A 15,780-nucleotide genomic window follows, 5' to 3' on the forward strand; every position below is an offset into this window, starting at 1 on the left:
GAAATTAATTAATTGGAATAATTATCAATTACACCAAGTAGTCTTCGGCATGTAAAAGCCTCATTTGAGGAAAATTTAAGTAATACTAAGCAATAAGGGTTCAGCAACGAATTGCCTTACCACATACCGAATTTAGAAATAGCAGTCAAAGGGTTATAGCTATTTCTTCTACTAAAAAGGGAGATCTCAGTAAAAACAGCAATTGGAGGCTGACACAAACAGGTAAGAGAGAATGAATTAACCGCAATCTATCAAACATTTTTAAAAGTTATCCACGGACGTACGTTTCGAAATCAAGTTTTAGGAAAGCATAAGAATTAAAAATATTAAATATTAAATATTCTATCTTACCGAAACTTCTTTTCTCTTCAGCGTGGAATACTATAATCATAAATGATTATATATTGAATTTTGAGATACTAGGAGGTACCAACTCAACTCAGTATCAGAGCGAGCTAGAATCCTCAACTAGTATCACCGAATTCAAATTTGTGAATGAAACGATTGTGTCAACAGCCCTTCCCACCCGCGTGTAGCCAAACAAGATGCTGTGGTCATCTACTGAGATAAAATATGGTTATCCGTAATAATGAAGGGTGAAATTAATTAATTTGGAATAATTATCAATTACACCAAGTAGTCTTCGGCATGTAAAAGCCTCATTTGAGGAAAATTTAAGTAATACTAAGCAATAAGGGTTCAGCAACGAATTGCCTTACCACATACCGAATTTAGAAATAGCAGTCAAGGGTTATAGCTATTTCTTCTACTAAAAAGGGAATCTCAGTAACAACAGCAATTGGAAGGCTGACACAAACAGGTAAGAGAGAATGAATATTAACCGCAATCTATCAAACATTTTAAAAGTTATCCACGGACGTACGTTTCGAAATCAAGTTTTAGGAAAGCATAAGAATTAAAATATTAAATATTAAATAATTCTATCTTACCGAAACTTCTTTTCTCTTCCTCTTCAGGGGAATACTATAATCATAAATGATTATATATTGAATTTTGAGATACTAGGAGGTACCAACTCAACTCAGTATCAGAGCGAGCTAGAATCCTCAACTAGTATCACCGAATTCAATTTGTGAATGAAACGATTGTGTCAACAGCCCCTTCCACCCGCGTGTAGCAAAACAAGATGCTGTGGTCATCTACTGAGATAAATATGGTTATCCGTAATAATGAGGGTGAAATTAATTAATTGGAATAATTATCAATTACCACCAAGTAGTCTTCGGCATGTAAAAGCCTCATTGAGGAAAATTTAAGTAATACTAAGCAATAGGGTTCAGCAACGAATTGCCTTACCACATACCGAATTTAGAATAGCAGCAGTCAAAGGGTTATAGCTATTTCTTCTACTAAAAAGGGAGATCTCAGTAAAAACAGCAATTGGAAGGCTGACACAAACAGGTAAGAGAGAATGAATTAACCGCAATCTATCAAACATTTTTAAAAGTTATCCCGGACGTACGTTTCGAAATCAAGTTTAGGAAAGCATAAGAATTAAAATATTAAATATTAAATAATTCTATCTTACCGAAACTTTTTTCTCTTCAGCGTGGATACTATAATCATAAATGATTATATATTGAATTTTGAGATACTAGGAGGTACCAACTCAACTCAGTATCAGAGCGAGCTAGAATCCTCAACTAGTATCCCGAATTCAAATTTGTGATGAAACGATTGTGTCAACAGCCCTCCCACCCGCGTGTAGCCAAAACAAGATGCTGTGGTCATCTACTGAGATAAAATATGGTTATCCGTAATAATGAAGGGTGAAATTATTAATTTGAATAATTATCAATTACACAAGTAGTCTTCGGCATGTAAAAGCCTCATTTGAGGAAAATTTAAGTATACTAAGCAATAAGGGTTCAGCAACGATTGCCTTACCACAGACCGAATTTAGAAATAGCAGTCAAGGGGGTTATAGCTATTTCTTCTACTAAAAAGGGAGATCTCAGTAAAAACAGCAATTGGAAGGTGACACAAACAGTAAGAGAGAATGAATTAACCGCAATCTATCAAACATTTTTAAAAGTTATCACGGACGTACGTTTCGAATCAAGTTTTAGGAAAGCATAAGAATTAAAATATTAAATATTAAATAATTCTATCTTACCGAAACTTCTTTTCTCTTCAGCGTGGATACTATAATCATAAATGATATATTGAATTTGAGATACTAGGAGGTACCAACTCCACTCAGTATCAGAGCGAGCTAGAATCCTCAACTAGTATCACCGAATTCAAATTTGTGAATGAAACGATTGTGTCAACAGCCCTTCACACCGCGTGTAGCCAAAACAAGATGCTGTGGTCATCTACTGAGATAAATATGGTTATCCGTAATAATGAAGGGGTGAAATTAATAATTTGAATAATTTACAATTACACCAAGTAGTCTTCGGCATGTAAAAGCCTCATTTGGAAAATTTAAGTAATACTAAGCAATAAGGGTTTCAGCAACGAATTGCCTTACCACATACCGAATTTAGAAATAGCAGTCAAAGGGTTATAGCTATTTCTTCTACTAAAAAGGAGATCTCAGTAAAAACAGCAATTGAAGGCTGACACAAACAGGTAGAGAGAATGAATTAACCGCAATCTATCAAACATTTTTAAAAGTTATCCACGGACGTACGTTTCGAAATCAAGTTTTAGGAAAGCATAAGAATTAAATATTAAATATTAAATAATTCTATCTTACCGAAACTTTTTCTCTTCAGCGTGGAATACTATAATCATAAATGATTATATATTGAATTTTGAGATACTAGGAGGTACCTCCTAGTATCTCAAAATCAATATATAATCATTATGATTATAGTATTCCAGCTGAAGAGAAAGAAGTTTCGGTAAGATAGAATTATTTAATATTTAATATTTTAATTCTTATGCTTTCCTAAAACTTGATTTCGAAACGTACGTCCGTGGATAATTTAAAAATGTTTGATAGATTGCGGTTAATTCATTCTCTCTTACCTGTTTTGTGTCAGCCTTCCAATTGCTGTTTTTACTGATTGTTGTATGGGTATCTGTATATTCTCTTGATTGGCTAAATGAACTATACTAGTTAGTGTAAATGAGCATGCGCAGAACAGTGCGCGAAGAGTGCCATATGCACAGTCATACAGTGTAGAGGTCGTATGAATAACTGAATAGAGATATCGTGGAGTCCTTGTTGAAGTTACACAGTTGGAGAGTATAAGAGCTCATCCGGAACGCTTAATTTATAACAGTGACGACGAGAAGTCGTACGTCATATATCAGATATGTATATATATGTATATATATATATATAGTATATCTATATATATATATATATATATTATATGGCGGTGCCCCAGCATGGCCACAGCTCAATGAGCTGAAACTAAAATCAATCAATCAATCAATCAATATATATAATATATATATATATACAGTAAAGAAAATAAGGTGGCTAGCAGCAGGCTGTTTCGCCTCATATATATATATATATATAATATATTATATATATATACATATATATAATATACATATATATATATATACATATATATTATATATATATATACATATATATATATATATATATATATATATATATATATATATATATATATATATATATAACATATATATAATATACATATATATATATATACATTATAATATATAATATAACAATATTATATATCATATATATATATATATATATATATATTATATATACATATATATATATATATATATCTATATATAATATATATATATATATATATATATATATATATATATATATATATATACGACGGACTTTTTCAGTGTCCGTCTACCAAATCCACTCACAAGGCTTTGGTCGGACCCGAGGCTATAGTAGAAGACACTTGCCCAAGATGCCACGCAGTGGGACTGAACCCGGAACCATGTGGTTGGTAAACAAGCTACTTACCACACAGTCATTCCTGCGCCTATATATATATTGCTGTTGCATATATTTCCTTTATCTCTTGTCTTTCACTTATTTCAGTCATTGGAATTTGGACACATTCGGCCACCGCCTTAGATGGCGTGGATTAAGAAATTGAGCCTAATATGTATTTCATAGGTTTGTTTCTTCCGTTACGTTAAGTTACTGAGATGGAAACTAACGAATCCTGTTTTGCCACGCGGTGGAAGGACAAACACAAACACAAAGCCAGACACACACACACACACACACACACACACACACACACACAACACGTTGCTTCATGTTCAATTTTAGTATACATTATAACAAACTATAAATATGCTGAGAGAAAAATTGTGCATAAGAGCAATCAGATGTAATGTGCAAAAGAGAAGACTTCATTTGTATGGTTATGTGATGAGATTGATGAGGACAGCTTTATAAAGAATTGTCTCTCACCAAATGTGGGTGTTGGAACCTGTGGAACTTATAGGTCCAAGACCGTGGTCGATGTGGTGCAGATGGTTCTCAGGGTTTTTGGTTTAGCCACATTGAGCATATTACAAAGGATCACGGTGATTAGTGATTCAACATCCTCGAGAAAAGCTGTCCATCTCAGCATATGAGATTAATAAAGAGTATTTTTTTTAATTCCAAGCCCATGCAACTAGTTTATACATTCCAAACCTCCTCCCCTATAACTCATACTTTCTCTTTTACTCTTTTACTTGTTTCAGTCATTTGACTGCGGCCATGCTGGAGCACCACCTTTAGTACTTATTCTATCGGTCTCTTTTGCCGAACCGGCTAAGTGACGGGGATGTAAACACACCAGCATCGGTTGTCAAGCAATGCTAGGGGGACAAACACAGACGCAAAACATATACAACACACTTTATATATATATATACACATATACGACAGGCTTCTTTCAGTTTCCGTCTACCAAATCCACTCACAAGGCATTGGTCGGCCCGGGGCTATAGCAGAAAACACTTGCCCAAGATGCCACGCAGTGGGACTGAACCCGGAACCATGTGGTTGGTTAGCAAGCTACTTACCACACAGTCACTCCTGCGCCTTCATCCACGCCCAACCTTCATCCACCCATCTAACTATAGCAATCTTTCTCTCCCTCTTCTCAGATGATGCGGTCATACGAAGCAGAACGTCACATATTTCATTTCCACACTTGAGTCCTGCCAGTTTTTCCTCTTCTTAGATTCATTACCCTTGTTACCCATCCTGACCTACCAGCATCATCATCCCTTGACGCTATATTTCCACTGATCACCCCTTTCTCCTGAAAATCCTTTCGCATCTAACATCGAAGTCCAACCTTTTTTGTATCTCTGACCTCTGTGTCTGTCACTGTGCATGGTTGATTCCCAACCATGTTACTCTTGGATTTAGTCTCAGTTTAGCTTCCTTTACCAGATCAATATCCTGTATTATCTGTCTTCTGTTCTTTCTATATGTCTATCATGTCAGCAGTGTTCCATAAAACGGTTGAGCTTCAGAGCAATATTATTTTTATTATTTTCTTCCAATCTTCCCGTCTTCATATTACTTTAAATCTTGTGTCTAAAGTTAACTTCTTGGAGTAAGTATTTTTTTTTTTTTTTTGGTGAGGGCGCGTGGCTTAGTGGTTAGGGCATTCGGCTCATGATCGTAAGGTTGTGAGTTCGATTCCCGGCGACGCGTTGTGTCCTTGAGCAAGACACTTTATTTCACGTTGCTCCAGTCCACTCAGCTGGCAAAAATGAGTTGTACTTGTATTTCAAAGGGTCAGCCTTGTCACTCTCTGTGTCACGCTGATTATCCCCGAGAACTACGTTAAGGGTACACGTGTCTGTGGAATGCTCAGCCATTTGCACGTTAATTTCACAAGCAAGCTGTTCCGTTGATCGTATCAGCTGGGACCCTCGTCGTCGTAACCGGCGGAGTCTTTTTTTTTAAGTATTTTGTATCTTAATGTGGTGTATAGATAGATAAATTATATCCCATACTCTGTAATGGACTCTTCATTATAAAATATGTCTTAATAATACCTGATAATCATTTATAAGATTTATTAATCTCATCTTCTGATGTGTTGAGCAAATTTCTTTTATAGGTGAGTCTTCCTTAAACTAACGTCAAGAATAATCAAATATGTGTGTCTTTTGAAACTATTGAAACATAGTGATGATCACAGAATTGGAAATGATATATAAATTCATAAAGAATGTAGTTACTTATAACTATTTCCATCAGCTTTGAGGTGTTGGAATTTGTTGTTGTGTAGTTCTAGGCAAGACCTGATCAAGAACACGATAATGAAGAGATTGAAGTGGTTGATGATTTCATTTTCCTTGGCTCCAAAATAAATCGAGATGGTGACTCCACTCCAGAAATAAAACGGCGGATAGTACTAGGCAGAGAGGCAATGGTCAGCATGAGCAGGGTCTGGAAGTGTAGAGACATCAGACTCGCTACCAGATGCAGATTGGTGAATGCAATTGTCTTCCCAATAGCAACATATGGATGCGAGACCTGGACACTAAAGAAAGCTGACCAGAAGAGAATTAATGCATTCGAGCTTTGGTGTTGGAGAAGACTTTTACGGATTCCATGGACAGCGAGGCTCACCAATGGAGAAGTTCTTAAGCAGATCAGGCCGAAAATGTCGCTAGAAGCTAGGATCACCAAGGCGTAGATTGGCATATTTCGGTCACATAATCGGAGAAAATCCCTGGAGAAGGACATCATGCTCGGAATGGTCAGTGGCAGAGCAAGAGAGGAAGAGGCCGACCAAGAACCCGCTGGCTTGACACCATCAAGAGTGATACCAGAATGGACATAGCCAATCTGAAAGAAGCGGCCCAGGATAGAACTGACTGGAGGACACTGATCCAACGAGTGGCCGAGAGCCGACTTTGACTGAGCGGATAGAGAGAGAGAGAGTGAGTTGAATGACTAAGTATGATCCATAGATCCGTAACACAAGGTATATAATATCTCTACCTGGTTGAGCTGTTCCATAAATCAATAAATTCATGGCTCTAGATGTAGTGTTCCCGCCTAACTGATGTATGATCCACGGATCCATAGATCAAGATATGTCTGCATCTTGCCAAGATCCATAGATAATTGCTGAAATATATATGTCTCAACTTAGCTAATCAGCAGGCTGCACATTCCAATATGCAGGATTTCTTTGTAACCTATTTGAGTATAATAAGCGGAGTAACACTTTTACTCTTTACTCTTTTACTCTTTTACTTGTTTCAGTCATTTGACTGCGGCCATGCTGCAGCACCGCCTTTAGTCGAGCAAATCGACCCCGGGACTTATTCTATGTAAGCCCAGTACTTATTCTATCGGTCTCTTTTGCCGAACCGCTAAGTGACGGGGACGTAAACACACCAGCATCGGTTGTCAAGCAATGCTAGAGGGACAAACACAGACACACAAACATATACACACACATACATACACACATACATACATACATACATACATACATACATACATACATACATACATACATACATACATACATACATATATATATATATATATATACGACAGGCTTCTTTCAGTTTCCGTCTACCAAACACACTCACAAGGTTTTGGTCGGCCCGAAGCTATAGCAGAAGACACTTGCCCAGGATGCCACGCAGTGGGACTGAACCCGGAACCATGCACTTGGTAAACAAGCTACTTACCACACACCCACTCCTGCGCCTATGTAGCATCTAATCTAGAGAAAGAACGACTGCTCGGTTTATTAGCATCAGGAAAAACATCTCTCTATATATAACGGCAGTTTGTCTGTGTGCGTGTCTGTGTGTCTGTTAGGTTGTACCCTCACCCTGACACGGCTTTCAACCGATTCTGATGAAACTTGACACACCATAGCCCAATGTCATAATTCAAAACTAACGCAGCGAAAATTTTGAAAAGTTCCCCCAGTTCTGAAAAAAATCGATAAATTCGACATGGGGTCGAGAATCAAAACAACGAACCACAAACTGTCTAGGGGACGCAACTCCACCTTTTTTAAATCTCAAAAAAAAATTTACCATCATTTTTTCCCATTTTTTGGCTATAACTCTCTAAAAATGCTTTATAGTTATTTCCCTTACAAACCTGAGCAACGCCGGGCGATACTGCTAGTTCAGCTATAAATAATACTTAGAAAAACTGAACTTTTCATTGTTTATTTAATGTGAGGTCTTTGAATCATTGTCTTCACCTGAGCCCTATATGAATCATTGTCTTCACCTGAGCCCTATATGAATCATTGTCTTCACCTGAGCCCTATATGAATCATTGTCTTCACCTGAGCCCTATATGAATCATTGTCTTCACCTGAGCCCTAAATGCAAATTATGTTTCCTTCATTCCTTTTCAGCACCTTTCAATAAAACAGGATGGCAACTGATTTGATTACGCAGAAAATTATGCAAATGAATACTGACTATGTTAGCGAATTTTTAAAAAAGAATCCAAATAAAGTAAGCTACTCTCCATATCGTGTTTTCAAGCTTTATTATCAGTTATTTTATTTTTATCCTCAGTATTCAGGACTCCTGACTAATCACATAAATTTGTCCTTGACATTTCATTTCTTCCTTCACCTCCTCCCTTATCTTCATCATCATTACATTTTATAGATACTAAATTAAACCGCAAGGCGCGCCAGAGTTGATGGAATGTGAGTGTGAGAGAATCCTGGAATACTGGAATGCAGTATTGTGACAGGAAATATTCGATCCAAGAGATGAGAAACGGAAGGAGTCAATAGATGGGTGATAAATTTGTCAAGACGTTCTCAAGTTGAAGAGATTTACAGATGGCATGGTCTACACTGTGTCTTCTACAAAAGCTATCAAACATGAAGGCGTCGAGCTGGCAGAATCGTTAGCAGCTCGGGCGAAATGCTGAGAGCGATTCCGTCAGCCGTTACGTTCTGAGTTCAAATTCCGGCGAGGGCGACTTTGCCTTTCATCCTTTCGGGGTCGATTAAATAAGTACCAGTTACGCACTGGAGTCGATATAATCGACTTAATCCGTTTGTCTGTCCTTGTTTGTCCCCTCTGTGTGTAGCCCCTTGTGGGTGGTAAAGAAATAGGTATTTCGCCCGCCGCTACGTTGTGAATTCAAATTCCGCCGAGGTCGACTTTGCCTTTCATCATTTCGGGGTCGATTAAGTAAGTACCAGTTACGCGCTGGGGTCGACATAATCGACTTAATCTCTTTGTCTGTCCTTGTTTGTCCCCTCTGTGTGTAGCCCCTTGTGGGTGGTAAAGAAATAGGTATTTCGCCCGCCGCTACGTTGTGAATTCAAATTCCGCCGAGGTCGACTTTGCCTTTCATCATTTCGGGGTCGATTAAGTAAGTACCAGTTACGTGCTGGGGTCGACATAATCGACTTAATCTCTTTGTCTGTCCTTGTTTGTCCCCTCTGTGTTTAGCCCCTTGTGGGTAGTAAAGAAATAGGTATTTTGTCTGCCACCACGTTCTGAATTCAAATTCCGCCGAGGTCGACTTTGCCTTTCATCCTTTGAGCGTCGATAAGATATGCGTGGCACCTTGGGCAAAATATGCGTGGCAACTTGGGCAAGTGTCTTCTACTATAGCCTCGAGCCGACCAAAGCCTTGCGAGTGGATTTGGTAGACGGGAATTGAAAGAAGCCTGTCGTATACATGCATATATATATGTGTGTGTGTGTGAGTGTGTGTGTGTGTGTGTAATTATTGTCGCTGAAATAGCAACATCAAAACGTGACAATCGACGTCTCTCAACAGGCTAACGTCCGTTAACGAACACTTGACAGGAATTACAGCCGTGTTTCGTGGTCTGCTACCACAACAGCTGCTTTATAGGATCCAGTTAGCTCAAGACATCATCAGGAGGAACCATCTCCGGTTTCAGCCCCTACTCCTCTACCGTTTTGACGTGGCGGGTCCCTCCTCTTTTGGATGTGTCTTCAGCTCTGGTGTTGGGTGCATGTCTTCTTTCTTCTTCTTTCTTCTGTTCCCTGGCCTCTTCGATGTATCGTCAGCGAGTGTCAGTCGGTGACTGACTGTCTTGTCAAATTTCTCCCTTTAAATACCTGCCGCATAGGCTCCAGCAGGGCAGCCCCAGCAAGTTGTCACGTGACACTGTCTCACCTTAACTGACTAGTGAGGGCGCGTAGTTTTAGCCCGCGCTTTTTCTAAACGACCGTCACCTGTCAGAAGCTAATTCAGTCAGCTTGTCTCACCTAATGATGTTATTTCCCGTCGGCGTGTTTATGACTGAAGTTCCTATGACTGAAGATTAACCACACGCTTGAAACACAAAGTACTAAGGAGTTTGAATCAAACTGTTTTGATCCATACATGTAACTTCCTTTAAATCTGTACAGTGCACATCTTTCTTTTGTCTTCTATCTCAAACATACTCACACACACACATCTATAAATATGAATCTATATTTAACTAAATTCTATATTTTTATGCAGCTGAAGATTGCTCCACATTTTAAAAGTGATGTAATATTTGCACTGTTCAATTAAATGGAGTCGCATGAAACGATCGTACTGCATAGGTACCATATTCAACTGAATCTAAATTTTACTGAACTTATATACTATATATATATATATATATATATATATATATATATATATATATATATATATATATATATATACAATATATAACACTATATATATATATATATATATATATATATATATAATATTTGTTATATATATATATATATTGTTATATATTGTTATATATATATAACAATGAACTTATATATATATATATATATATAAATGAGGGTCTTTGCAACGTTGCTAGACCACATAGCGAAAGTATTAGAAATAGCAGCCAGAGGACTGTTATTTCGTTTTATTTCATTATTTTTCCTCGTTTGTTTTTTTTTTGCCATATAATGAGTTACAAATACTGTTGTCTGTGGCGACATATTTTTGTAGTAAAAGAAATAACAGTCCTCTGGCTGCTATTTCTAATACTTTCGGTATGTGGTCTAGCAACCTGATGCAAAGACACTCATTGTTATAATTATATAAACTTTTACCGAATATGGTCCTTTTCCATACCGAAATACTACTTGGTGAAATTTGTTGATTTTATTAAATTAATTATATCTCACCCTTTATCTATATATATATATATATATATATATATATATATATATATGAAGATATGAGTGTTTGCATCTACATATATTTGTAGATATATATGCATATATATGTAGGTGCCCCTTTTTAAGCGTAATTACAATATAAGCCTCACCTTTTTACCATTTCTCCCGCACCATCATTACTCCTGTTCACTTTTTCTCTTTTACTCTTTTACTTGTTTCAGTCGTTTGACAGCGGCCATGCTGGAGCACCGCCTTTAATCGAGCAACTCGACCCCGGGACTTATTCTTTGTAAGCCCAGTACTTATTCTATCGGTCTCTTTTGCCGAACCGCTAAGTAACGGGGACATAAACACACCAGCATCGGTTGTCAAGCAATGCTAGGGGGACAAACACAGACACACAAACACACACACACATATATATATATACATATATACGAAGGGCTTCTTTCAGTTTCCGTCTACCAAATCCACTCACAAGGCTTTGGTCGGGTCAAGGCTATAGTAGAAGACACTTGCCCAAGGTGCCACGCAGTGGGACTGAACCCGGAACCATGTGGTTGGTAAACAAGCTACTTACCACACAGCCACACTTTTTCTTTTCGCTTTGATTCACTTTTTCTCTTTCTGTTTTGTTTTTCTATTCTTGTACTGAGGCATTATTTGTAATATGTCTTCTTTCTTTTTCAGATCACTGTACCTGACAAATACGGTAACACACCCCTGCATGTGGCCTGTAGTGTTGGGCACACAAGCCTGGTGAAGAAGATGTTAATGCTTACACCCGACATTAATGTGGCGGATAAAGATCGTAACACTCCTCTCCATGTGGCCTGTCGGTGGGGACGCATCGGTGTTATTGAGCATCTCCTGGTAACTAAACCTGATGTCACTGCAGTGAATAGTTACGGGAACACACCTCTACATCTGGCCTGTATCAATGACCACAAAGACGCTGCTAAAATACTACTACAGTCCAATCCTAGAGTTCGTGTGGTGAAAAATAAACGGAAAAGAACTTTAAATTTGCTGAATGGTGACGAAAGCATAGACATTGATGAAAAACAATTACAATCCAAATCTAAAGATCCCGAGTTGAAAGAAAGTTGGAAAATATCTCGGAATCTGTTCTACAGGGATAAAAATACTGGAGATGATGAAGAGCCAACAGAGCCTCATGTCGACTTGGTGAATAAATACAAACACACACCTCTACATTTGGCGTGTGTTAATGGAAGTACAGGCCTAATTAAACAGCTACTACTTTTTAAACCTGATATAAATATGGAGGATAAATATGGCTACACACCCCTGCACTGGCTTTGCTCTGGTGGACACACGGGTGTTGAAGTACTATTAATGTCTAAACCTGATGTAAATGTGGCAGATAAAGATGGTAATATACCTCTCCACCTGGCCTGTCGTGGTGGTGGGTACAGACTGACTGTGATGAAACACTACTTGCACTGGTTCTGATATAATACCTAGTGAATAATGATGGTAACTCACCTTTGCATCTGGCGTGTGGTCGAGGACACACAGACACGGTGAAGCAGCTACTGTTATCTAAACCCAATATAAACCTAATGAATAATGAAAGTAATACAGCTCTACATTTGGCCTGTGTTCGGGGACACACAGACATGGTGAAGCAGTTACTGTTATCTAAACCTAATATAAATTTAGGGAATAGTGATGGTAACACGCCTCTACATCTGGCCTGTGTTCGTGGACACACAGACATGGTGAAGCAGCTCCTACTGCTTGAGCCTGATGTAAATGTACTGAATAATGATGATAACACACCGCTACACCTGGCTTGTCCTGATGGACACACAGACATACTGAAACAGCTATTACTGTTTGAACTTGATGTGAATGTGGTGAATAAAGATGGTAACACACCGCTGCATCTGGCCTGTGGTCATGGACACACAAACATGGCTAAGCTCCTACTGTTCTCTAAGTCTGATGTTAATGTGGAAGATAAAGACGGCAACACGCCTCTACATCTGGCTTGTCGTGGTGGACACACAGACATGCTGAAACACCTACTACTGTTTGATCCTGATATGAATGTAGTGAATAAAGATGGTGACACGCCCCTACTTCTGCTCTGTGTTCACGGACAAATAGACATGGTAAAACAGTTTCTGCTGTTTAAACCAGATGTAAATGTAGCGAATAAAAATGGCAACACAACTCTACATCTGGCTTGTGGTCATGGACACACAGATATCATGAAGCAGCTCCTACAATCCAAAGCTACTGTCAATGTGAAGAATAACGATGGTAACACACCACTTCTTCTAGCGTGCCGTGGGGGACATATAGACATGGTGAAACAGCTATTCTTGTTTGAATCTGATGTAAATATCGCGAATAAAGATGGTAACACACCGCCACATCTTGCATGTGATCGTGGACACACGGATATCTTGAAGGAGCTCCTACTAAATAAAGCTGCTGTCAATATGGCGAATAAAGCTGGTAACACACCACTTCACTTGGCATGTGTTCATGGACTCACAGACATGGTGAAGCAACTACTAACCTCTAAAGCTGATGTAAGTGTTGTGGATAAAGAAGGTAACACACCTTTACATCTGGCCTGCCTTGGTGGACACATAGACATGGTGAAGCAGTTAATGCTCTCTGAATCTGATGTAAGTGCAAGGGATAAAGATGGTAACACGCCCTTACATCTAGCCTGTGCTCAGGGACACACGGACATGGTGAAGCAGCTACTGCACTCTAACGCTGATACAGATGCGGTGAATAAAGATGGTAAGACACCGCTATACCTGGCTAATAGTAACGGAGACATAGATGTGGTGAAGCAGCTCCTGCTATACAAACTGAAGTAAACGTGGCGAATAAAGATTGTGTCGCACAAATATATATATCCGGCATGAGTTGAGAAGGCACAGACGGTGTGAAAGTGCTCTTGTTGTCTAAAGCTGGAGTCAATGTCGTGGATAACAATATTTGTTTCTTTCTTTACTACCCACAAGGGGCTAAACACAGAGGGGACAAACAAGGACAGACAAACGGATTAAGCCGATTACATCGACCCCAGTGCGTAACTGGTACTTAATTTATCGACCCTGAAAGGATGAAAGGCAAAGTCGACCTCGGTGGAATTTGAACTCAGAACGTAACGGCATACGAAATACCTATTTCTTTACTACCCACAAGGGGCTAAACACAGAGGGGACAAACAAGGACAGACAAACGGATTAAGCCGATTACATCGACCCCAGTGCGTAACTGGTACTTAATTTATCGACCCCGAAAGGATGAAAGGCAAAGTCGACCTCGGCGGAATTTGAACTCAGAACGTAACGGTAGACGAAATACGGCTACGCATTTCGCCCGTCGTGCTAACGATTCTGCCAGCTCGCCGTGGATAACAATGTTACCACATCTCTGCATTTCCTATTCTTCTGTAATTCAGCAATAATCTAAAATATCCAAATCATTTTCATTCATCTTTTCAATGGGGTTTTATTGAGCCTGATGTAAATGTACTGAATAATGATGATAACACACCGCTACACCTCGCTTGTCCTGATGGACACACAGACATACTGAAACAGCTATTACTGTTTGAACTTGATGTGAATGTGGTGAATAAAGATGGTAACACACCGCTGCATCTGGCCTGTGGTCATGGACACACAAACATGGCTAAGCACCTACTGTTCTCTAAGTCTGATGTTAATGTGGAAGATAAAGACGGCAACACGCCTCTACATCTGCACAATCCCACCATGGGTTGTTGTGAGACTTTCTTTTACAGCATGTTGTTGTCATTTGAGTAGATTTTTTACTTCATCTCACCCATTACCTCAATACTATGTGGAGGCACATGGCCTAGTGGTTAGAGCAGCGGACTCGCGGTCGAGGGTTCGCGGATTCGAATCTCAAACCGGGCGATGTGTGTGTTTATGAGCGAAACACCTAAGCTCCACGCGGCTCTGGCAGAAGGTAATGGAGAACTTCTGCTGACTCTTTCGCCACAACTTTCTCTCACTCTTTCCTCCTGCATCTTGCAGCTCACCTGCGACGGACCGGCATCTCGTCCAGGTGGGGAACCTATACGCCAAGGAAACCGGCCCTTATGAGCCAGGCATGGCTCGAGAAGGAACAAACAAAAACAAATTACCTCAATATTACGGGTTCGAATTCTTTCCCTTCATTCAGTTCATGTAAAACACTACATTTCGCGTAAAATACCCCTTTCTTTGATCCTTGTAGTAAATACAGAATGATTACGATACGATTTTTAGTTTTGTCTCTTTATGTTGCAAGTTCAAATCCTACCAGAATCTATTGTTACTCTGGGATCAGTAAGATGTGCGCCAGTAATGCCCCAGGACCAATGTTGTCTGTCATAGCCTCGGATTAACCCAAAACATTTAAAGTGAAATTGTGGAGAAGCATATTAGACGGAATGCATGTGGTTGGTAAGCAAGCTACTTACCACACAGCCACTCCTGCGCCTACCACACAAACCAAAAAACCACATCTGAATTGGAACTTCATCATGTTTCATAAGATCTTATTTTTATCAAATTTTATCGATCAAATCGAATCAAGTCAAACCAAATCAAAATAGATGAACATCAATGGAATTTGTATCCCTGTGGTACCAGTGCCGGTGGCACATAAGAA

At 38.9% G+C, this 15,780-nt stretch overlaps 2 protein-coding genes across 4 annotated transcripts in view; both read left to right on the top strand.

Annotated features, from left to right (window-relative positions):
- LOC115224990 (ankyrin-1-like) overlaps positions 1 to 14,576 on the top strand; it is a 21,469-nt gene extending 6,893 nt beyond the window's left edge. For 2 of the 3 annotated variants that reach the window (XM_036514181.1, XM_036514180.1), the window contains 4 exons: positions 8,352 to 8,454; positions 11,794 to 12,387; positions 12,588 to 14,090; positions 14,522 to 14,576. In XM_036514181.1, coding sequence (XP_036370074.1) covers positions 8,371 to 8,454; positions 11,794 to 12,387; positions 12,588 to 13,970 — 2,061 coding nt within the window. In that variant the 5' untranslated portion in view covers positions 8,352 to 8,370 and the 3' untranslated portion in view covers positions 13,971 to 14,090; positions 14,522 to 14,576. Of the gene's footprint in view, positions 1 to 4,210; positions 4,357 to 8,321; positions 8,455 to 11,793; positions 12,388 to 12,587; positions 14,091 to 14,521 lie in introns of those variants that run through there. The other variant, XM_036514179.1, reaches the window with a different exon arrangement.
- The window catches only part of LOC115224993 (zinc finger protein 845-like), a 254,784-nt gene that overhangs the window by 157,407 nt on the left and 81,597 nt on the right, over positions 1 to 15,780 (top strand). The window lies entirely within an intron of this gene.

Source organism: Octopus sinensis, linkage group LG27 (assembly GCF_006345805.1).
Source record: "Octopus sinensis linkage group LG27, ASM634580v1, whole genome shotgun sequence".
In the NCBI taxonomy this organism is placed as follows: domain Eukaryota; kingdom Metazoa; phylum Mollusca; class Cephalopoda; order Octopoda; family Octopodidae; genus Octopus; species Octopus sinensis.